The sequence below is a fragment of the Rhinolophus hipposideros genome (assembly GCF_964194185.1).
Source record: "Rhinolophus hipposideros genome assembly, chromosome: X".
Lineage (NCBI taxonomy): Eukaryota > Metazoa > Chordata > Mammalia > Chiroptera > Rhinolophidae > Rhinolophus > Rhinolophus hipposideros.
Window position 1 is genome coordinate 55,060,709 of NC_138046.1, and position 25,316 is coordinate 55,086,024.

General features: G+C 41.6%; 1 protein-coding gene across 16 annotated transcripts in view; it reads right to left on the reverse strand.

Annotated features, from left to right (window-relative positions):
* Positions 1 to 346: 346 nt before the first annotated feature.
* LOC308495376 (G protein-coupled receptor associated sorting protein 3-like) overlaps positions 347 to 25,316 on the reverse strand; it is a 30,353-nt gene continuing 5,383 nt past the window's right edge. For 4 of the 16 annotated variants that reach the window (XM_081043465.1, XM_081043477.1, XM_081043475.1 and 1 more), the window contains 4 exons: positions 23,286 to 23,387; positions 22,769 to 22,849; positions 22,084 to 22,162; positions 17,945 to 21,764 (listed from right to left, as the gene is read on the reverse strand). In XM_081043465.1, coding sequence (XP_080899591.1) covers positions 19,845 to 21,488 — 1,644 coding nt within the window. In that variant the 5' untranslated portion in view covers positions 21,489 to 21,764; positions 22,084 to 22,162; positions 22,769 to 22,849; positions 23,286 to 23,387 and the 3' untranslated portion in view covers positions 17,945 to 19,844. Of the gene's footprint in view, positions 2,025 to 17,944; positions 21,765 to 22,083; positions 22,163 to 22,768; positions 22,866 to 23,285; positions 23,388 to 24,600; positions 24,907 to 25,316 lie in introns of those variants that run through there. The other 12 variants (XM_081043476.1, XM_081043471.1, XM_081043470.1 and 9 more) reach the window with 8 other exon arrangements.

Sequence of the window (25,316 nt, forward strand, 5' to 3'; positions counted from 1 at the left end):
TAAACAAAAGTAAATTTTACTTTCTGTTACTTGCAAGTTTGTTGTTTGTTGCTTTAAACGTTTTTGAAGGTATATCATCAGGTAAATGTAAGTTCAGAAATTTTATCTTTTTAATACATTTTCTTTTATGATTAGATAGTGACCTTGTGTATTTGAAATAATGCTTGGTGTCTATATTGCCTGATTATAGCACAAATAAACCATCTTTCATTTAGTTTTACTGGTCATTAGTGTTTTTTACCATCACTTAATTTTCATCCACTCTGTGACATGCTTCTGTCTGCCTTATGACCTGCAAAGTATTGAAACATGTTAATAATACTCTATTAGACTGTGACCTACCATGACAATAATAACAAAGAATAGCTTTATTAACAACAGAAATTTATTTCCCACAGTTCTGGAGGCTGGAGGTCCAAGATCAAGGTGTCGGCAGATTTGATTTCTTCCGAGGCCTCTCTCCTTGGCTTGAAGATGGCCACCCTCTTGCTGCTTCTTTGCATGGTCATCAATCTGCGCATGTAAATCCCTGGTGTCTCTCTGTGTGTCCTAAACTATTCTTCGTATAAGGACATCAGTCAGATTCAATTAAGGCACACCATAATTAAGCGTCGCTTTAACTTAATCACCTCTTCAAAGGCCCTATCTTCAAATACAGTCACATTCTGAGGCACTGGGGGTTAGGACTTCAACATAGGAATTTTGGAAAACACAATACAGTCAATAACAAAGCCGGGTGTTAAGATGACTTATCATAAGAGATTATAGAATAGAAGCAGGAACAATGACACAGAGCAGGCAAGAGAATGACATGTTAGGCTTCCATTATCCTATAGTTTCTCCAGTTCACAAGATTCTGTGAGAGCTGATAAATCCCAGGTATTGGACTGAAAAATTTGCATTGCCACTACTCAGCCTGAGCCTGAAGGGCAGCAAACAGTATACCATACCAGTTAATAACTCCTAACTTAGGTATAACACTTTCTTATTATCAATAGGACTTCTATTTTCTTTCAAGATATTCGATCTTTCTTAACATCAGGTTTCTAATTACATATAGATAAAAAATAATTAGTCATGCTCCTCCAATTGTTGTGAGAATTAAATGAAAGTTAGATATATTTCTGCATATAAAGAGAGCTAAGTGTTTGCTGGGTAGAAGCTTTGTAAAGCTGGTTCCTTAGCCTTTTATTGACACAATGGTCAGGCTACTGGTGAACAGCTCTGTATTTTAGGTCATGCCACGTAAAGCATTGTCTATGAGACATGCAGAAACGAAAGAGTTGAGCCTGTGACCTAAGGGTAGAGCCTTTCAAGGCCCAATTATTTCACAAAATACCTCCCTTATTCTTTAGAAATCAAAGCCCCTTGCAGTTCTCTAAGCTCCAAGAAGACAGAGGCACTGTCTGAATTTTTTCATGGTCCTATGTTATTTTCTTAGCATCATGTTAGACATACACTAGGTGCTTGAATGAATGAATGAGCAAGTGAATTAATGAATGATAATGAAATTCTAGACATATACCTTTCTTCTCTCTAACAGTTTGAAGCTCCTGGCAGGCCAGGACCCTAGTCTTGGATCCAGTGCTCATAAGTGATTCAACAGGTGTTTATGGAAGGAAAGCCTAGACTTGCCCCTAGATGAGCCTTCAGAGGGTCATTCTGGAGTTCTTGGTCTTTTTGTAGTCAGAACAACGTAATACACTCCCTGAACATCTTATGTAGCTGGCCCGAGACATAGCTAAAGATCAAGTGAAACTTTGGAAGGTGATCTAGTTTACTCAATTGGGAGACGTAGTCGAAAAGGAAAGCTCCGAGGATGTGCGTCATCATAAGGTTACCCTGGTTGCTCACTTCCTCTATTCAGGTAAAGAACTAGGAGTGAAATCTTGTCCAATGATGTAGGCTCACTTCTTGGAAGGATTTTAGCTTTCCAAGGATCTCCTGAAGACCGTAGAATGGCATGTGGTTAATAACTTGTGTCTTCTTTCAGAGACACAGAAGCCCTGGTGCTTCTCAAATCTCTGAAACATGCAAGAAGGAAACTCAGACAAGTGTGAAAAATTAAATAAGCCACCTACAAAATGGTCCATGTGTATTTCCACAGGTGCTAAGTTATATGAGACCCCTGCCTTAAACATTGGCCATTAGCTGGCCTGGTTTTATCTCATCAATGTTTGAGTAATGACTATGGGTGTTGATGAGGTTTCAATTCATTCCTTTCCATTGGAATTCTGAAGCCATGAGATAACTTCAACCCCTAAAGCTTTGACTTCTTGTAGGGAAAGAATGTTATGGTCTGTGGTATTGACTTTCAAGTAAGTACAACAAAGAAAGTTTAAGATCAGTAGCAGTGGACCCTTGGTTCACTTTTCCAGCCCTCAGCCTGGTTCACACTCATTGACCATCTCTGCAGTGGCAATCCTCCTTCTACTTATCCTCTTAGATGCTCCTCAGCATCTCCTATACAGGCCTGCTACCTCCAAAAACATAAATAGCACTCTTAAGCACATCAACTGAATATTTAGCTTTGAACTACACCGGGCCCTTTCTCCTCCAAGAGACTCATAGCAATGGCTTCAAAGTCTCTCAATGAGTTTATGTTGTACCACCAGTAGATTTGCAGATTTTCCTGTTTACAAATCTATATCTCAATAACCTCTCCAGACTACCAATTAATGCTTTGCATTGGTTATCAACTATGAAACAATACATAAATGTATATTTAGAAACTGAAATTATTCCATTTCTTTCTATAGCTCCACCTTCTGCTAACCATAATACAAATATAGTTTCTGGTAATTTATTTGTGCTTCTTTTCTGTAATTTTCTTCTGTATGTAATGCACCTACTTATAATCATACACACTTATACACTCATGTTAGATATATGAGGTATGATCAAACAATACAATGAATGTTTAAATAAAAAATATTATTACAGTAAAAGACACATTGCCATTAATCCCCCTCACTTCGAACAAACTTATCCCATCGTTCTTGCCACTTTCTGAAGCAGATCTGGAAGTCCTCTTTCGTGAGTGTCATTACTGGCTCTGTCATGTCTGATTTGATGTCCTGGATCATTTTGACTTTGGGGAAGAACCAAAGCCACACGGTGCCAGATCCAGTGAATAAGATGGATGAGGACACACAACAATGTTTTTATTTGACAGAAATTGCCAGCTGAATAAACCAGCTTTTCTATCCACCAAAAGAAAAACAAAGAAAGAAATTGCCGTATACCAGAAGCAATGTGTGATACTGAGCGTTGCCATGATGGAACATGATTTATGGCACACTTTAAAACACACCTCTCGATCGGAGAAAAATGGCGGCGTGAGGTGAGCCTCTGTAACGCTCCCCTGGAATTTACAACAAATCGGACAACAATAACTCCACAAAGGACTCCTTGCACAGCAGACAGGCAAGACGAAGAGGCCGACTACTGAATTCACCTCCAGGTGGGTGAATCGCGCGAGCGAGGGAGGAGGGAGAGGAGAAGTGCGGAGACGGAGCCGCGCGGGCACAGGACACAGACCTAGCTCAGTGCTCGGAGCCCGCTGCTCCCGGAACTACCGCCGTTGTGGGAGAGGGAAGGACTCGGACTGCTAGGGCTCCGCTTACGGCCCACAGGGCTGAGGGGGAAGCATACAAAACCGCTGAACCCAACGCTCGCTCACGGCAGACCTCGGAGCAAAGACTGAGGGAAGAGGGCTGAAATCAGTGGTTTAAGCCCTCACTGCCGAGCGGAGAACGGAAGCCTTAGGCACGGAGACTAGCCGCCCCCTCCCTACCCTCCCAGAGCTCGCCCTGCCCCCACCTGCCCAGTGCTAGAAGCGATAAAGTAGCAGTGTCGGATCAAAGGACGGAATATTTGCTGCTCTGAGAATTGTGGACCGCAGACACAGATTCGCAGCTCAACTAGTTCCGGCAAAGGGGAGGGAGCTGTGGAAGCAGGACTGGCTGTGGTGGTGGTCGCCGCCATTGCTCTGGGCCACCTCTCACAACTCACCCCGCCCCTGGCCCCACCTATCTGGGCGGATCCCTGCAGGAGTAAACAGAACTGCTGAAACAAACGGGCTCTGAATCTGGTGCAGAAAGAGCTTTGGAACTCCAAAAGCTCTTCGCATACCTATCAACCTGTTGCAGAAGACACCCCTGTAGATGTCTAGGAAGAGAAATAGTAAATCAGTGATTGCCATGAATAACCAAGGCAACAAGATAGCTCAGAAAGAAAGTGAAAAGTCTCCAGAAAAGGAACTTAGAGATATGGACCTTTGTGATTTAAATGACAGAGAATTCAAGATCGCAATTCTGAAAAAACTGAACGAGATGCAAGAAAACACAGAAAGGCAGTTTAATGAACTCAGAAACACAATCAAAGAACACCATGAGCATTTTACAAAAGAGATTGAAATCTTGAAAAAGAACCAAATAGAATTTCTGGAGATTAAGAACTCAATAGAAGAAATTAACAATAAAATATCCAGCTTAGGTAGTAGAGTTGACCAGATGGAGGAAAGAATCAGTGACATCGAAGATAGGAACCTGGAATTTACACAGAGGGAAGAAGAAAGAGACTTGAGACTTAAAAGAAATGAAAGAACTCTACAAGAACTTTCTGACTCCATCAGAAAGAGCAATATAAGAATAATGGGCATACCAGAAGGAGAAGAAAGAGGGAAGGGAACAGAGAATATATTCAAACAAATCGTCGATGAGAACTTCCCAAACTTGTGGACAGAACTGGATCCTCGAATCCAAGAAGCAAATAGAACACCTAATTACCTCAATCCCAACAGGCCTTCACCAAGGCACACTGTATTGACGCTGTCTAAAATCAATGACAAAGAAAGAATCCTCAAGGCAGCCAGGGAAAAGAAGACGGTAACTTACAAAGGAAAGCCCATTAGATTATCATCAGATTTTTCAGCAGAAACTCTACAAGCTAGGAGGGAATGGAACCAAATATTCAAACTATTAAAAGAGAGAAATCATGAGCCAATAATAATATATCCAGCAAAGATCTCCTTTAGATATGAAGGAGGAATAAAGACCTTTCCAGACATCCAGAAGCTGAGGGAATTTTCTAATACACGACCTGCACTACAAGAAATACTAAAGGAGGCTATTAGACCACCATCAACAGGGACAACTTGTGGCAACCGAAACATAAAAAGGGGGAGCGTAAAGGCCTGAACTGGAATATGGGAATAGAGAAAGTAAGCATACTGAAGAAACTGGAATACTCTAAATATCAAACTTTCTTTTACATAAACTCAAGGGTAACCACTCAAAAAACATCCAAATCTGCAATATATACTGTAATAAAAGAAGAAACAGAGGGAAACATCACAGAATACCACCAAACAGAAATAACAGACAACAACAAAAAGGCAAAGAAACAATGGAGACACAGCCTTACCAGAAAACTAAAGACAGAATGACAGGAAATCCTCACATATCAATAATCACCCTAAATGTAAATGGACTGAACTCACCAATAAAGAGACACAGAGTAGCAGATTGGATCAAAAAACTAAACCCAACCATATGCTGCCTACAAGAGACACATCTCAGCTACAAGGACAAGCATAGACTCAAAGTGAAACGGTGGAAATTGACACTCCAAGCAAATAGTACCCAGAGAAAATCAGGCGTAGCCATAATGATTTCCGATGAAACAGACTTCAGGGTGAAAAAGATAACAAGAGACAAAGATGGACATTTCATAATGGTAAAGGGGACTATACAACAAGAAGACATAACAGTCATCAATATTTATGCCCCCAATCAGGGAGCACCGAAATATACCAAGCAACTACTAACAGAACTAAAGGGAGAAATTGACCAAAACACAATTATACTAGGGGACTTAAATACATCATTGACAGCTATGGATAGATCATCCAAACAAAAGATAAATAACGAAATCGCAGCCCTAAATGACACATTAGATGAATTGGACATAATTGACATATATAGAGCACTTCATCCTAAAACATCAGACTATACATTCTTTTCTAGTGTACATGGAACATTCTCAAGGATAGACCATATATTGGGACACAAAATCAGCCTCAGCAAATTTAAGAAGATTGAAATCATACCAAGCATATTCTCTGATCACAAAGCTTTGAAATTGGATATCAACTGCAAAAAGAAAGCAGGAAAAAACACAAATACATGGAGATTAAACAACATACTTTTAAAGAACGACTGGGTCAAAGAAGAAATTAGAGGAGAGCTCAAAAGATACATAGAAACAAATGACAATGAAAATACATCCTACCAAAATTTTTGGGATGCCGCGAAAGCAGTTTTAAGAGGGAAATTTATATCATTACAGGCCTATCTCAAGAAACAAGAAAAATCCCAAATAAATAATCTCATGTTACACCTTAAAAAACTAGAAAAAGAAGAACAAGCGAAACCCAAGGTCAGCAGAAGAAAGGAAATAACAAAAATCAGAGCAGAACTAAATGAAATAGAGAACAATAAGACAATAGAAAAAATTAATGTGACAAAAAGCTGGTTCTTTGAAAAGATTAACAAAATCGACAAACCCTTGGCTAGACTCACTAAGATAAAAAGAGAGAAGACACTAATTAACAAAATCAGAAATGAAAAAGGGGAAGTTATCACGGACACCACAGAAATACAAAGGATTATCCAAGAATACTATGAAGGACTATATGCCACCAAATTTAATAACTTAGAAGAAACGGACAAGTTCTTAGAAACATATAGCCTTCCAAGGCTGAATCATGAAGAACTGGAAAATCTTAACAGGCTGATCACCAGTAACGAAATAGTATCAGTCATCAAAAACCTTCCCAAAATCAAAAGTCCTGGACCAGATGGCTTCACCAGTGAATTCTACCAAACCTTCAAAGAGGATCTAATACCAATCCTGCTCAAACTCTTCCAAAAAATTGAAGAAGAGTCAGTACTCCCTGACTCATTTTATGAGGCCAACATTACCCTGATACCAAAACCTGGTAAGGACAACACAAAAAAAGAAAACTACAGACCTATATCTCTGATGAATACAGATGCTAAAATCCTAAACAAAATTCTAGCAAATCGAATACAACAATGCATTAAAAAGATTATTCATCACGACCAAGTGGGGTTCATCCCCGGGGCACAAGGATGGTTCAACATTCGCAAATCCATCAATGTGATACATCACATAAACAAAATAAAGGACAAAAATCATATGATTCTATCAATTGATGCAGAAAAAGCATTTGATAAGATACAACATCCATTTATGATTAAAACACTTACTAAAATTGGTATAGAAGGAAAATACCTCAACATAATAAAGGCCATATACGACAAGCCCTCAGCTAATCTCATAATTAATGGTGAAAAGCTGAAGCCCTTTGCTCTACGTTCAGGAACACGACAAGGTTGTCCCCTATCACCTCTGCTTTTCAACATAGTGTTGGAAGTCCTCGCCAGAGCTATCAGGCAAGAGAAAGAAATAAAAGGCATCCAAATTGGGAATGAAGAAGTTAAATTGTCACTCTTTGCAGATGACATGATGCTATATATAGAAAACCCTAAAGACTCCACCAAAAAGCTATTAGAAACAATCAATGAATACAGTAAAGTTGCTGGCTACAAAATCAACGTACAAAAGTCCATTGCTTTCCTATATACCAACAATGAAATCTCAGAAAAAGAGATAGAAAAAACAATTCCTTTTGCAATTGCAGCAAAAAGAATAAAATACCTAGGAATAAACTTAACCAAGGATGTGAAGGACCTATATGCTGAAAACTATAAGATATTTTTGAAAGAAATTGAAGAAGACACAAAGAAATGGAAAGACATTCCGTGCTCATGAATTGGAAGAATCAACATAGTTAAAATGGCCATATTACCCAAAGCCATATACAGATTTAATGCAATCCCCATCAAAATCCCAATGACATGTTTTAAAGAAATAGAACAAAAAATCATCAGATTTGTTTGGAACCACAAAAGACCCCGAATAGCCAAAGCAATATTAAAAAAAAAGAACAATACTGGAGGTATCACACTCCCTGATTTTTCCTTGTACTACAGGGCTACAATAATCAAAACAGCTTGGTATTGGCGGAAAAACAGACACATAGACCAATGGAATAGAATTGAGAACCCAGAAATAAAACCACATAAATATGGACAGATAATTTTTGACAAAGAAGCTAAAAACATACAATGGAGGAAAGACAGCCTCTTCAATAAATGGTGCTGGCAGAATTGGATAGCTACGTGCAAAAGAATGAAACTGGACTGCTATCTGTCACCATGTACCAAAATTAATTCAAAATGGATCAAAGACTTAAGCATAAGACCTGACACAATAAACTGCATTGAAGAAAACATAGGTACTAAACTTATGGACCTTGGGTTCAAAGAGCATTTTATGAATTTGACTCCAAAGGCAATGGAAGTAAAAACTAAAATAAACAAATGGGATTATATGAAACTGAAAAGCTTCTGCACAGCAAAAGAAACTATTGACAAAATAATGAGGCAACCAGCTGAATGGGAGAAGATTTTCGCAAACAGTTCCTCTGATAAGGGGCGAATATCCAAAATATACAAGGAACTCATGAAACTCAACAACAAAAAAACAAACAACCCAATTGAAAAATGGACAGAGGACCTGAAGAGACATTTCTCCAAAGAGGATATACAAATGGCAAATAGACATATGAAAAAATGCTCAACATCGCTAATCATCAGAGAAATGCAAATGAAAACCACAATGAGATATCATCTCACCCCAGTCAGAATGGCTTTCATCAACAAAACAAATAGTAACAAGTGTTGGAGAGGCTGTGGAGAAAAAGGAACTCTCATACACTGTTGGTGGGAATGCAGACTGGTGCAGCCGCTATGGAAGGCAGTGTGGAGGTTCCTCAAGAAATTACGAATAGAATTACCATATGACCCAGCAATCGCTCTCCTGGGTATCTACCCCAAAAATGTAAAAGCATTTCTCTATAGAGACACGTGTACGCCAATGTTCATTGCAGCTTTGTTTACGGTGGCCAAGACATGGAAACAACCAAAATGTCCTTCGATAGATGAATGGATAAAGAAGTTGTGGTACATATACACAATGGAATACAATTCGGTGTTAAGGAAAGATGATATAGGAGCATTTGTGACAACATGGATGGATCTCGAGAGAATAATGCTAAGTGAAATAAGTCAGACAGAAAAAGCAGAGAACCCTATGATTTCACTGATATGTGGTATATAAACCAAAAAGAACAAGACAAACAAATGAGAAACAAAAACTCTTAGACACAGACAGTAATTTAGTGGTTACCAGAGGGTAAGGGGGTGGGGGGTGGGTGATGAGGGTAAAGGGGATCAAATATATGGTGATGGAAGGAGAACTGACTCTGGGTGGTAAACACACAATGGGATTTATAGACGATATAATACAGAATTGTACACCTGAAATCTATGTAAATTTACTAACAATTGTCACCCCAATAAAATTAATAAAAAAAAAAAAACACCTCTCAACCGTAGCTAACACCCGACTAACCGCACCCAACACGTTGAAACTTGTCACACACCGTTACTAAGGTTCTATGCACTACTTCTCGTGTTGAAGGTCCCTGCCTTTCTATTGGATGGCACTAGGCAGCAGCAGTCACCATATTTGATCACAACAGAAAGGCTCTGTCTCATACATCACTTCTGATACAGCAATTTCTGTCAAATAAAAATGTTACGGTGTGTCCTCATTCTCCTTATTCACTAGATCTGACATCAAGCGACTTCTGGCTCTTCCCCAAAGTCATAATGACCATGAAAGGTAAATGTTTTGAGTTGATTCAGGACATCGAGGCAGCCACGATGGTGCAACCAAAGACAATCACGAAACAGGACTTCCAGAACTGCTTCAGAAAGTGGCAAGAATGATGGGAGAAGTGTGTTCGAAGTGAGGGAGAGTATTTTGGAAGGGGCTAATGGCAATGTGTCTTTTACTGTAATAAATTTTTCAATGTAAACATTCACCTTATTTTTTTTATCACACCACATATATTCTTTTGCAGAATGAAGTCATATCCTATGTTATATTTTACTACTTCTCTGTTTCACTTAATAACATTCACTTTCATTTAATTTGCTTTATTTGGCATATTTCCAATTGTTTACTGGGCTTTTTTATTGCTTCATATGTAGATTTCCTTTTGATATCATTGACCCATCTGTATTCTTTAGGAGTATTTTATACATTGATTATATAAACCCTATGTCAGAATATAGGTGGTAAATAATTTCCTCAACTTTTCATATGCAACTTGATTTTTAACTTATGCTATTAACATGGCATTTTATAGTAATTTTTAAGCATTTAAATAGTACTTCAGTGCATTGTTTTAAAAAGTGCAACTGAATAATAATGTGTTGCAATATAGTGAATGTAAGCTTAAAGGACAAAGGGGGTAAAAGCTTAATCTTTTGTCACATTTCAGGTTTTGAGGCCTGATCCTTAATTTATAAGTTTGTTTCTTAGGTCAAGTTGTTTACCTTTTAACTTCAGTTCTCTTAGCTGAATAACTACTGATTTTGAATGGAATTGTAAGAGTTAAGTGAGCTAAAATGTGCAATAAATACATTTCATAAACTATTTGTGTATGTGTTAATATCCTACCATGAATTGGCAATTAGATAGAGATGATTGCTCAGATTTAGGTCTTTTGGCAAGAGTACCTTAGATGTGGAAGTGTATTTCTTATAGCTTTACATTAAGAACCTAGTAGTGTCTGATTGTCTCTCTTCGTGTGACGATGAGGATTAACACTGGGCTCAGGTGTTCTAAACCTGAATCAGCCATTATAAAATTTCCCATCTACTTTTCACAAAGTTTCTTTTCTTTTTTTTTTTTTTTGGTGCAACCTCTGATGATTGTTGCCTAGAACTGCATTACATTAAAAGTTAGAAATGTGTGACCAGATAAATTTAATTGCTATTTTTAGAGCATTTCACCTCAAAGCACCAGAATATACAATCTTTTCAAGTACATATGGAACATTTTCCAAGATAGACCACGTTATGCTATGAAACAAGTTTCAATGAATTGAAGAAGACCCAAATCATATTAAGCATCTTCTCTGACTACAATGCTATGAAACTAGAAATCAATTATAAGAAAAAAAAAACGGGTCATGAAAATGGCAGCGTGAGGTGAGCCTCTGTAAAGCTCCCTAAAATTTATAACTAATCAAACAACAATGATTCCACAAAGCACTCCCTGCTCATCAGACAGGCAAGACGAAGAGGCCCACTATTGAATTCACCCAAAGGTGGGAGAATCTCGCGTGCGGGGGAGGAAAGAAGGGAGAAGTTCGGAGCCCCGCGGGCACAGAATTCAGACCTAGCTCAGTGCTCCGAGCTCGCTGCATCCCAGAACTACCACAGATGGGGGAGAGGGAAGAACTCGGACTGCTAGGGCTCCGCTTATGGCCCACAGGGCTGAGGGGGCAGCGTATAACATGGCTGAAACCAAAGCTCACAGAAGAGACCTCGGAGAAAAGACTGAGGGAAGAAGGCTGAAAACAATGGTTTAAGCCCTCATGGCCCAGCAGAGAACAGAAGCCTTAGGCACTGAGATTAGCCGCCCCTTCCCTACCCTCTCAGAACTCGCCCCCCCGCCACCACCTGCCCTGTGCTAGAAGCAGAAGAGTAGCAGTGTCAGATCAAACGAACAGAATATTTGCTGTTCTGACAACTGTGGACCACAGACACAGATTCACAGCACAACTAGTTCTGGCAAAGAAGAGGGAGCTGTGGAAGCGGGACTGGCTGTGGCGGTGGTCGCCACCATTACTCTGGGCCACCTCTCACAACTCACTCCGCCCCTGTCCCCACCTATCTGGGCTGAACCAGCAGGAGTAAACAGAACTGATAAAACATACCGGCTCTGAAACTGGTGCAGAAAAAGCTTTGGAACATCAAATGCTCTCTGCATCCCCACAGGGACATGGCACCCTTTGACTCAGGCAAACTGTTAACAGAGGAGAAGGCCATTCCCAGGGAATCTCCCCATTGTGTGAGAAGCTAGAATAGTGCAGAGAAAACATAGCACTACTGTGTGAGAGAGGGAAAAAAAGGCTGCAGTCGGACAGAAAATAAAACATTCTACCAAAAAGTATTGGAAAACAAAACAAAAAAAATCTTCGTATCAACTTGTTGCAGAAGCCACCCTGTAGATGTCTAGGAAGAGAAATAATAAACAGTAATTGCCATGAATAACCAAGGCAACAAGACAGCCCAGAAAGAAAGTGAAAAGTCTCCAGAAAAGGAACTTAAAGAAATGGAAATATGTGACTTAAATGACAGAGAATTCAACATTGCAGTTCTGAAAAAACTCAACGAGATGCAAGAAAACACAAAAAGGCAATTTAATGAACTCAGAAACACAATCAAAGAACATGAGCATTTTACAAAAGAGATTGAAATTTCAAAGAACCAAATGGAATTTCTGGAGATTAAGAACTCAACAGAAGAAATTAAGAATGAAATAGCCAGCTTAGGTAGTAGAGTTCACCAGATGGAGGAAAGAATCAGTGACATCGAACATAGAAACCTGGAAATGACACAGATGGAAGAAGAAAGAGACTTGAGACTTAAAAGAAATGAAAGAACTCTACCAGAATTTTCTGACTCTATCACAAAGAGCAATATAAGAATAATGGGCATACCAGAAGGAGAAGAAAGAGAGAAGGGAACAGAGAATATATTCAAACAACTTGTTGATGAGAACTTCCCAAACTTGTGGACAGAACTGGGTCCTCGAATCCAAGAAGCAAATAGAACACCTAATTACCTCAATCCCAACAGGCCTTCTCCAAGGCACATTGTATTGAAGCTGTCTAAAATCAACGACAAAGAAAGAATCCTCCAGGCAGCCAGGGAAAAGAAGACAGGAACCTACAAAGGAAAGCCCATTAGATTATCATCAGATTTTTCAGCAGAAACTCTACAAGCCAGGAGGGAGTGGAACCAAATATTCAAACTATTGAAACAGAGAAATTATGAGCCAAGAATAATATATCCAGCAAAGATGTCCTTTAGATATGAAGTAGGAATAAAGACCTTTCCAGACATACAGAACCTGAGGGAATTTTCTAATACACGACCTGCATTACAAGAAATACTAAAGGAGGCTATTCGACCATCATCAACAGGGACAATTTGTGGCAACATAAACAGGGGGAGAGTTAAAGGCCTGAAATGGAATATGGGAATGGAGAGAGTAAGCGTGCTGAAGAAAATGGAATACTCTAAATATCAAAGTTTTTTTTACATAAACTTAACGGTAACCACTCAAAAGAAATCCAGAACTGAAATATATACTCTAATAAAAGAAGAAGCAGAGGGAAATATCATAGAATACCACCACACAGAAATAATATACAACAACAAAAAGGCAAGAAACAATGGAGACACAGCCTTACCAGAAAACTAAAGATAGAATGACAGGAAATCCTCACGTATCAATAATCACCCTAAATGTAAATGGACTGAACTCACCAATAAAGAGACACAGAGTAGCAGATTGGATCAAAAAACTAAACCCAACCATATGCTGCCTACAAGAGACACATCTCAGCTTCAAGGACAAGCATAGACTCAAAGTGAAAGGGTGGAAATTGACACTCCAAGCAAATGGTACCCAGAGAAAATCAGGTGTAGCCATAATGATATCAGATGAAACAGACTTCCGGTGAAAAAGGTAACAAGAGACAAAGATGGACATTTCATAATGGTAAAGGGGACTATAAAACAAGAAAACATAACAGTCATCAATATTTATGACCCCAATCAGGGAGCACCAAAATATACCAAGCAACTACTAACAGAACTAAAGGGAGAAATTGACCAAAACATAATTATACTAGGGGACTTAAAGACATCATTGACAGCTATGGATAGATCATCCAAACAGAAAATAAGTAATGAAATGTCAGCCCTAAATGACACATTAGATGAAATGGACATAATTGACATATATAGAGCACTTCATCCCAAACCATCAGACTATACATTCTTTTCTAGTGTACATGGAACATTCTCAAGGATACACCATACATTGGGACATAAAATCAGCCTCAGCAAATTTAAGAAGATTGAAATCATACCAAGCATATTCTCTGATCACAAGGCATTGAAATTGGATATCAACTGCGAAAAGAAAGCAGGAAAAAACACAAATACATAGAGATTAAACAACATAACTTTAAAGAACTATTGGGTCAAAGAAGAAATTAGAGGAGAGATCAAAAGATATATAGAAACAAATGACAATGAAAATACCTCCTACCAAAATTTTGGGGATGCAGCAAAAGCAGTTTTAAGAGGGAAATTTATATCATTACAGGCCTATCTCAAGAAACAAGAAAAATCCCAAATAAATAATCTCATGTTACACCTTAAAGAACTAGAAAAAGCAGAACAAGTGAAACCCAAGTTCAGCAGAAGAAAGGAAATAACAAAAATCAGAGCAGAACTAAATGAAATAGAGAACAAAAATACAATAGAAAAAATTAATGTGAGAAAGAGCTGATTCTTTGAAAAGATTAACAAAGTCGACAAACCCGTGGCTAGACTCACTAGGATAAAGAGAGGGGAGACATTAATTAACAAAACCAGAAATAAAAAAGGGGAAGTTACAACGGACACCACAGAAATTCAAAGGATCATGCAAGAATACTATGAAACTATATGCCACCAAATTCAATAACCTAGATGAAATGGATAACTTCTTAGAAACATATAGCCTTCCAAACCATGAAGAACTAGAAAATCTAAACAGACCGAACACCAATAACGAAATTGAATCAGTCATCCAAAACCTTCCCAAATGCAAAAGTCCGGGACCAGATGGCTTCACTAGTGAATTCTACCAAACCTTCAAAGAGGATCTAATACCAATCCTGCTCAAACTCTTCCAAAAAATTGAAGAAGAGACAGTACTCCCTAACTCATTTTATGAAGCCAACATTACCAAACCTGGTAAGGACAACACAAAAAAAAGAAAACTGATACCAAAACATGGTAAGGACAACACCTGGTAAGGACAACAAAACTGATACCAAAACCTGGTAAGGTCAACACCTGGTAAGGACAACAAAACTGATACCAAAACCTGGTAAGGACAACACACAAAAAAAGAAAACTACAGAGCAATATCTCTGATGAATACAGATGCAAAAATCCTAAACAAAATTCTAGCAAATCGAATACAAAAATGCTTGACAAGATTATTCATCATGACCCAGTGCGGTTCATCCCCAGGGCACAAGGATGGTTCAACATCCACAAATCCATCAATGTGATACATCACATAAACAAAATAAAGGACAAAAATCATATGATTATATCAATTGATGCAGAAAAAGCATTTGACAAGATACAACATCCATTTATGATTAAAACATTTAATAAAATAGGTATAGAAGGAAAGTACCTTAACATAATAAAGTCCATAGAGGACAAATCCTCAGCTAATCTCATAATTAATGGTGAAAAACTGAAGCCCTTTGCTCTCCATTCAGGAACACACTACAGGGCTGTCCCCTACCACCTCTGCTTTTCAACATAGTGTTGGAAGTCCTCGCCAGAGCAATCAGGCAAGAGAAAGAAATAAAAGGCATCCAAATTGGGAATGAAGAAGTTAAATTATCACTCTTGGCAGATGACATGATGCTATATATGAAAAACCCTAAGGACTCCACCAAAAAGCTATTTGATACAATCAACGAATACAGTGAAGTTGTTGGCTACAAAATCAACGTAAAAAGTCCATTGCATTCCTATACACTAACAATGAAATCTTAGAAAAAGAAATACAAAAAACAATCCGTTTTGCAATTGCAGCAAAAAGAATAAAAAACCTAGGAATAAACTTAACCAAGGACCTGTATGCTGAAAATTATAATCCATTTTTGAAAGAAACTGAAGAAGACACAAAGAAATGGAAAGATATTCCATGTTCAAGGATTGGAAGAATCAACATTCTTAAGATGGCCATATTACCTAAAGCAATATACAGATTTAATGGAATCCCCATCAAAATCCCAATGGCATTTTTTAAAGGAATAGAATAAAAAATCATCAGATTTGTTTGGAACCACAAAAGACCCCGAATAGCCAAAGCAATATTAAAATAAAAGAACAGTATTGGAGGTATCACACTCCCTGATTTTTGCTTGTACTACAGGGCTAGAATAATCAAAACAGCATGGAATTGTCAGAGAAACAGACACATAGACCAATGGAATAGAATTGAGAACCCAGAAATAAAACCACATAAATATGGACAGATAATTTTTGACAAAGAAGCTAAAAACATACAATGGAGGAAAGACAGCCTCTTCAATAAATGGTGCTGGGAGAATTGCATAGCCACGTGCAAAAGAATGAAACTGGACTGCTATCTGTCACCATGTACCAAAATTAATTCAAAATGGATCAAAGAATTAAGCATGAGACCTGACACAATAAACTGCATAGAAGAAAACATGGGTACTAATCTTATGGACCTTGGATTCAAAGAGCAGTATATGAATTTGACACCAAAGGCAATGGAAGTAAAAGCTAAAATAAACGAATGGGACTATAAGAAACTTAAAAGCTTCTGCACAGCAAAAGAAACCATCAACAAAGTAAAGAGGCAACCAACTGAATGGGAGAAGATTTTTGCACACAGTGCCTCTGATGAGGGGCCAACATCCAAAATATACAAGGAACTCATGAAACTCAACAAAAAAACAAACAACCCAATTGAAAAATGGGCAGAGGACCTAAAGAGACATTTCTCCAAAGAGGACATACAAATGGCAAATAGACATATGAAAAAATGCTCAACATCACTAATCATCAGAGAAATTCAAATAAAGACCACAATGATATATCACCTCACCCCAGTCAGAATGGCTATCATCAACAAGATAAATAGTAACAAGTTTTGAACAGGCAGTGGAGAAAAAGGAACCCTTATACACTGTTGGTGGGAATGCAGACTGGTGCAGCTGTTATGGAAGGCAGTGTGGAGGTTCCTCAGAGAAACAAAAACTCATAGACACAGACAATAGTTTAGTGGTTACCAGAGGGTAAGGGGGTGGGGGGAGGGAGATGAGGGTAAGGGGGATCAAATATATGGTGATGGAAGGAGAACTGATTCTGGGTGGTGAACACACAATGGGATTTATAGATGATGTAATACAGAATTGTACACCTGAAATTATGTAATTTCATTAACAATTGTCACCCCAATAAATTAATTTAAAAAAATACGAATAGAGTTATCATATGACCCAGCAATCCCTCTCCTGGGTATCTACCCAAAAGATTTAAAGTCATTTATACATAAAGATACCTGTGCTCCAATGTTCATTGCAGCTTTGTTTACAGTGGCCAAGACATGGAAACAATCAAAATATCCTTCGATAGATGAATAGATAAAGAAGGTGTGGTATATATACACAATGGAATACAATTCGGCAGTAAGAGAAGATGATATAGAAACATTTGTGACGACATGGATGGATCTTGAGAGTATGCTGCTAAGCTAAATAAGTCAGACAGAAAAAGCAGAGAACCATATGATTTCAGTGATATGTGGTATATAAACCCAAAACAACAAAAGAATAAGACAAACAAATGAGAAACAAAAACTCATAGACACAGACAATAGTTTAGTGGTTACCAGAGCGTAACATGGGTGGGGGGTGAGAGATGAGGGTAAGGGAGATCAAATGTATGGTGATGGAAGGAGAACTGACTCTGGTTGGTGAACATACAATGGGATGTATACATGATGTAATACAGAATTGTACGCCTGAAATCTATGTAATTGTACTAACAATTGTCACCCCAATAAATTTTTTAAAAAAGGAGGGTATGCAATGAAAGATTAGGCACTGTGCACCAATTGTTAACAATCAGAAAAACACTGAGTGATTCAAAACCCTGTTGCAGATGCATGCTTACTGACATGGAAAGACATTTGCGATACAGAGTTAGTGGGGGAGAGGTGCAAGTGACACACACTATTTACAGTATGATCTTCTTGTAGTTTCTTAACAGTTTGAAAATCTCAATGTATATAACCCAGTGTTTTCATACACTGAGACATTCTCTTCAGCTCAGATCAGTGATTGTAATCCCTACCAAGAGCCTTAGATAACATAGCCATAGCTCAAAAGTCCTGGGGATGCTTTCCGAACCACCCAGAATTCCAGGAATCACTATCATGTCGGTTGAGTCAGCGCCCTCTCTCCCAGCATTCCTGTTCTGTGTTGATGAAACTGCAGTTATGGGCCTAAATTTCTCCAATTAAGTTTATCCTGTACAGTTTTAGCTGGTACAAATGCACAAAGTGGGTTAGTTTACTGGTAAAACATAGCGCCTTTTGGCCTTTCATGGGACTTCCATGTGAAATAGAGAATAAATTATAAATGGTAAAAATAATTATGTTATGATTTTGCAAGGAGGAAGTAGGAAATTATCTTTTTAAATGTAACGTATGAAGCAATGTACAGAGTGATTCCAGTTCCTTAGGGGGAAAAGGACATACAAATTGAAAAAGGAAGGACACAAAGCAAATTTCACCTGCTGATGACTCCAAATTTACATCTTATTATTCATTCAATAGTTTTGGGCACCTACTGTTTTCCAGACACTGCTAGTTCAAATCCATACACTCATGGCAGACTTTTCTCCTGACCTCCAGTAGGCAAGTGCCTCATTGACATGTGAATGGGAGGGGGGAGAAGTAAAGAATTGCAAGACTGGCGGGGACATTATCTACAGCAGACTGAATCATTAAACCAGTCTCTGAGCCTTCAAGGCCTCTGCCAAAAAAGTGAGAGGACTGTAAGGCAGAGAGTAAGTGGGGTTTGGTATCAGACAAAACAGGTACGCCACCTGTCTGCTATGGGAATCTAGGAAAAAGTATTTAACTTCCCTGTTTCTCATTGGAGGTGATCCAGAATAATAAGTTATGATAATAACTTAAAAAACAACAACAACAACGAAAACTACCAGTACCTAAGTCACAAGATCATTGTGAGAAGAGGTGGGAAAAAAGAACCTGTAGAATATAGTGCCAACACAGTATCTCACATAGCAGGTACTCAGGACATCTTTCCTACACCTATCTCCTTTCTCTTCTGTGAGATGACTCTGACATAAATGAAACAGCCTAACAATACAAGAGTTATAAATGTAGCAGCAAAATTTTAAAAAAAATGAATATTACATCTTATCAATGATTCAGGGCCATTTCTGTTTTGTGAAATGAGTTATCTGACGCAGGTAGAATAAAAGAGTAATCCCTTACATTAAACAGCTTATAGCAACCCTTGCCTCCTTTACGTACTGGGAGTGCACATTTCACAGAGAGAGTGAGGGTGTGTGTATGCGTGATTGCACGTACTGCTATCTTGTGTGCGCATTTCCGCAACTAGATTATAAGTCCAAGGATATTATCTTTTATGTCGTTTGAAGCCACAAATGGATCTAAGCAGATACTAATGAACAAGTTAGCTTACTTAGGATGAACTTGTTCACTAACTTCTTAAGTGAAATGTTAAAAAGCGTCCCATCGACACAAGGTAAAAATCGACAGGCATTTTCAGTTCACAATGTCTAGCTCAAAGCTGGAGACGGCCACAATACTGTGTTAAAGATCTAACTCACAATAAGCACACTACAATACACAAAACATTGTGCAAGGCTCTTTCATAACAGAGAGCTTATCATTAGAGTTTGGAGATTGTTCAAAGTGTTCCCTTTTATTTCTGGCTCATTTTACATTGTCTCAATAATCACTTTAACTTCACGGAAGATGGCCATGAGTGTGTTATAACTCAAGTGATCGACAACTACAATCGAGCCCTTTCTGATATGCTCTTTTATGTTAATAAATATGGCCACGGCACTAACCAGATTGGCTTTTGCTTCTTTCTGGTTGAAGATGAGTTTTAATGCTGCTAATGCCTTTGTATTGATCATGTCTCTGGCTGCAGCTGGGTTCTCAGACAAATTCAACAGTACTTTCAGAACAAGATTTCTGGTTTTACGATTTCCCAGGGACAGCACACGAAAGAGCTCTGAAAAGTAATTGGCAACAATACGGTGATGGTTAGAGTCAGCAGTCAGTTGCCCTAGTATCTTTAATCCAGACTGCTGTCCGGGTGAGTTCAAGGGAAAACACGCCGTTTCCTCACACATATGCTTGACATGTAATTCAACCTTGCGCTGTCTTTCATCCCCAGAAGGGGGATTCAGAGTAATTACGGCCTTTTTTCTCATTTCAGAGGAAGGAAAACTGAGCAAGCTTTCAATAAGCGTCACCACACCCACCTCATTGATGAACTCTTGGGCAAATGGATGAACATGAATGACCCCCATTGCAATTTGAGCTATTTTATGAATGAGAGGATCAGTAGTTGACTTAAGTAAGGTAACAAGTTTTTCAAATTCCTCAGAATTCATGTAGCATTCCATTTTGCAAGGGCAAGCAAATGGCTTAATCCCATTCGCCTCCCTGAACCTGATTTGGCGTCTAATCTCCTCTATGGTCTGAATGCAAGGCTCAGAACCAAATGGGCACTCAGGGATAGGCTGTGAGCATGGAGGAGTGCTCATGGAAGAGCACACTGCTGCCACAGGCAAAGAAGGAGCATTCTCCTCAGCTGAGGCCAGGACAATATATGAAGGAGGCCTTGTCTCAGATGGGACTTGGGATCTAAATCCTAGCACTGCTGGGGTTACAGCAGGGGCTTTGGGCCAGATAGTGACCTCAGACCAGTCCTTCGGCCTATTCTTTTCATTAATTTCATCCACAGGCTGCGGCCTAACTATCTTACTCACGGGTCTCGGATTAGGGTCAAAACTAGTTTCGTCTCCATCCCAAAACCAGTTCCCGATAACGTTCTCTTCCTCCTCCTCCCCAGCCCCTGGCCTAGCCTTGCAGCTAGCCCCGGCCACCACAGGCTCCAGCTTCCCAGCACAGGACGGGGGACCAGGATCAGCTCTCTCTTCATCCTTAGCCCTGGAACGATTACCAGTCTCTTCTCCAGTCCAGAACCCGGAACCAACACTGGTCTCCTCCCCAGCCCAGGAGCAGGCACCAATACCAGCCTTATCTTTACGCATGGACCTGGACTCTGCACTAGCCTCAGCCACACAACGAAACAGAGATACTCCTGAAGCCGCATCTTCACCTTTGGGACTGAAATTTGCTAGGGATCCTTCTTTCATCTCAATTACAACCTTGTTCTTAGACACTGCCTTCGTCTCTGGTACTGAATCTGCCTGAGACCCTGCCTTGGCTACTGCTTTGGCCGGAGTCTTGGCTCCAGGCCTGACTACACCAGCAGCCTCTCTCTTTGCCTCGGCCTCCACACCAGCCTTTTTTGCAGTTCTGGCCTTGTTTCTACTCCGAGTCATGGCTGAAGCCCAGTTATATAGGTAGCCCTATACAGTCTTGGCCTTGGCTCTCAACCTGTCCCAGGCCGATGTCTTGACACTCTTTCACTGGGTCAGAGAGAAACTTTCTAGCAACAGTTAGAGTCAACTGTCGGTTCAGCAGGCACGCAGTCCCCTTGCCAAACACACAGCCTCTGTCAATGATACGGACAGAGGGCAGAGGCACTCAGGCCGAGGGAAGGTGATGGGTAATCTTCCGCCACGTCAAGGCCTCCACAGCCACCGCTGGAGACGGACCTGAGGGGGAAAAAGGAAATGGGCTTTGAATCTCTTCCATCTATGCAGGCAGCCACACAGGACATGACAGAGTAGACAGGGACTCTGTGGTCGGAGAAGTGTAATCGTAGAAAACTGTTACCTCGTTTTATCCCTTCCACACTCCCACGAATGCCCTACAGTGTCCTGCCCTGGCATTGCTACACTCTTTTCTCTGCATTGAATAGTAGCAGAGATGGTGGGAAAGCTTGCTGAAAGGGAGAGAGGCTAAGGAATGCCCAGGCCCCTTGGTATACACCACTACAATCTACAGGTCTATCCAGGTAGGCCGCACACCAACCTGACTGATCTGGTGCAATTTCCTCCTCCTTCCTTGCTTCCAGTGTTGATAAGCCCTACAGCTGAAATCACAGGCAGACCTAAGGACAAAAACACAGGAGGGATTGGAATTCTGAGTTTTGCTAGGCAGACACGCACTCTGCTTTCCAAACCCAATGCCTGCCCTTTTTCAAATCTAGAGCTCTGGTTATACAGTTGACCCTTGGGGGACGACACGCGGGTTAGAGATGCTGACCTCGCGTGCAACAGAAAACCCACAGACAACTAAAGTCGGCCCTCAGCACATGTAGATTCCCAACCACAGAGCTGAACCTTGAACAATGAGGGTTTGAACTGCAGTCAGTACAACTGCGTGGGTCCAGTGAACTGTGGTCACATGAAAAAAAAAATCCACGTGTAAGTGGACCCGGGCAGTTCAAACACGTGTCGTTCAAGGGTCAACTGTGGAACGACTCTGGCCTCCTTGGTCTTCCTCAGGGCTTCCCTCCCCATTTCCTGGGTATCTATAAATTACCCCATAGGCACAATCTTGGCTCACCCCACACCCATTTCCTATATGCAAATGTGAGGGCAGAGGTGTCTAGAAGATTGGAAGACAGTGGCTCCAAGATATGATCTGGCCTTACTGACGTGCCAACATCCAATTCCCATCCCCACTCAAGAGGGGTGCTCAAGCTCACACTCACCTTGGATCCAAGTGAATAGTTTTCGGCCTCTTTCTTAATTACGTTCAAAGCGAACAGCTACCTACAGATTTCAACAGGAACCTACAAAGGAACAAGCCTATAGATAGACAAAAAGGCCAAGGAAGGAAAACAGAGGAGACTGAGTGGGCCCAACACTCATGACAAGTGTTATAACATGCTTTCGTAAGTTCAAGGTCATGTTAAATGTCTCCCACCTGTCTGCTCCTCCCAAATGACTCCCCCTCCATTCCCCTAAGACCTGCAGCTTGTCTATTTACACCTCCCAACTCTGAAGTCAGTCATTTTCCCAGCAGAGGCCACACCTTTCTCCCTGAACAAAAATGAGGCGCCAGCGTGGGTAGTGGAAAATACGCAACTGTATTTAGAAAGTAGTTTTAGCTGGTACAAATGCACAAAGTGGGTTAGTTTACTAGTAATGATAATGGGGACGGTCATTTCCACAGCACCCCTGCATGACCCTGCGTTTTCCTCTTCTCCATGCATGCATAGATCCTACCTCATTCAGCACCTATGCCAGCCAGTCCTCGCAGCAGGGGACCTCTGGAGATGCGATCCTTCCCCCCAAAGAACAGTCCTCTAGCTGCAGAAGAGTCACGCCCTACAGAAAGAGGTAGGGGCATTCAGCCAAACACCAGGAAATTATGTTGATAACGGTAGAAAAGACATCAGGTTAATTAATGGGCAGATATCCAGAATTCAGGTCCTAACATCTCCTTTTCAAAGATCAGGAAATAAGCAAAAAAAAAGAAACAAAAACAAAAAAACAACAAACAAAAAAATGTCTTCCAACTCCCATGGTTCCTCAGGTATCCACCCTCAGGAACTCCACAACATCTGTGGGACTACCTCTGCACCGAAATGACAGGGACTGGGCCGGGAGGATGGAGATGATGCTTAGGTTTCCGGAACCAGCAAGTAAAGAAGCAGAATGACTTCATGCGTTCTAAATTGCTTTTCCCAAAACCTCCCCTCTATTCTGAACCACCGCCCCCAGTATCTCAACATATTAAAGTGGGCTGGGATGTCGAGAACACAGATTCCCCAAGGACAAAGGTGGACTAACAGCGCACTCTTTATTTCCATGGACCCTCCCTGTCAGAGTTGATGGGTTCCTCACCCCGCCATTTGCTTGCATGTATAGGGTGTAAAATCTAAATATGCAAGGCAATAAAACTGCTGTCTTAAGAGAAAGGCACACATTTCATTTTCGTGTCTCCCCCCTCCCTTTTTCACTTCCCTCCCCACCCCTCCCCACCCCTCCCCACCCCTCCCCACCCCTCCCCACCCCCACTCCGGTTCCAGCTGTTGTTTCTCAGTCTAGCTGTGTAGGACTCAGCGCCCTGGCCCATGTGGGAATCGAACCCACGACCTCGGCGATAGGAGCACAGCGCTCCAACCGCCTGACCCACCGGGCCGCCCCTCATTTTGGTGTCTTCTTAATCTACCCAGTCAGTACCCCTTTCGCTGCCGCGCAGACGGCAGACTTTGCACCAACGAGGCACCTGTAGGAAGGGATAGCACCAAGGACGCGGGGCCCAACAGGCCCCTTTCCAGAATCAGGGCCCGGAGTAGCCAACACCCCCGCCCCGCCGCCCTCCATCCCAGCTCCGGCTCAGGGCTCCGCCATTTCTCCCGCAGCAGCAGCCTCCCCCACCGCCCTCTCCCGGAAAGCAGGCTGGGGGGAGGTCGCGTGGGTCGCTTCCCCAGGAGCCCAGGGAGCCTCTCAGGCCCCTCCCGGACCCTGGGCCGGGCCCCAGCCCGTCGCCTCCGCGCCTCCGCGCCTCCGCGCGGGCGACCCCGGAGCTGCGCACCTCTCTCCAAAACCGGCTCGGACCCGTTCGCCGCCTCCGCCTCCTCGCCAGGATGCCAGGGGCTGGGCGCGGGTCGTAAGCTGCCGAGAGTGGGGGGCCACCGCCCGCGTCCAGAGCACCCGCACTTGCCTTTCCAGGCTCGGGCCCGCGTGGCCGGCCTCCCCTCCCCTCGGACCTCCTCACTCGGATCCTCCCTGCCTCGCGTGCGCACCGAATTGCAAAGAGGCGTCCGGCCCCCGCGCCGCTGCGCCAAACCCGGCAGGGGCTGCGCAGGATGCGGCACGAAGCGCCGGCCGCGAGGGTGTCGGGAAAGCGGGGCGGAGGGAGGTCGCACCAATGGGCTCAACGCACCCGCCTCCGCTCGGCGCCCCCCAGTTCCGACCCGGAGGGGGCGGGGCCGGGAGCAGCCCCAGCCTGAGGGGCAGGTAACGCCAGCCCGCCTCAGTGGACCTCCGCGGCCCCCTGCCGGGAGCCCCCACGACGTTTCCGGCCCTATAACCTCTGGGACCCCGGGCGGGGGTGGGGGTGCAGGATCCGCAGGTCGGGAGCAGCCGCGCGTGGATACAAAGCGCCCCTAGGTGTGTCTGGCCCCCTCCCCCTCCCCGGCCGTCATCCTTCCCGGACGCTGATGGGAGGGGGGCTGGCAGAATGCTGGCTGGGAACCGACAGGCCATCGAAGGCCAGACCGACCCTGAGTTCTTTCATTGTTTGGGGGC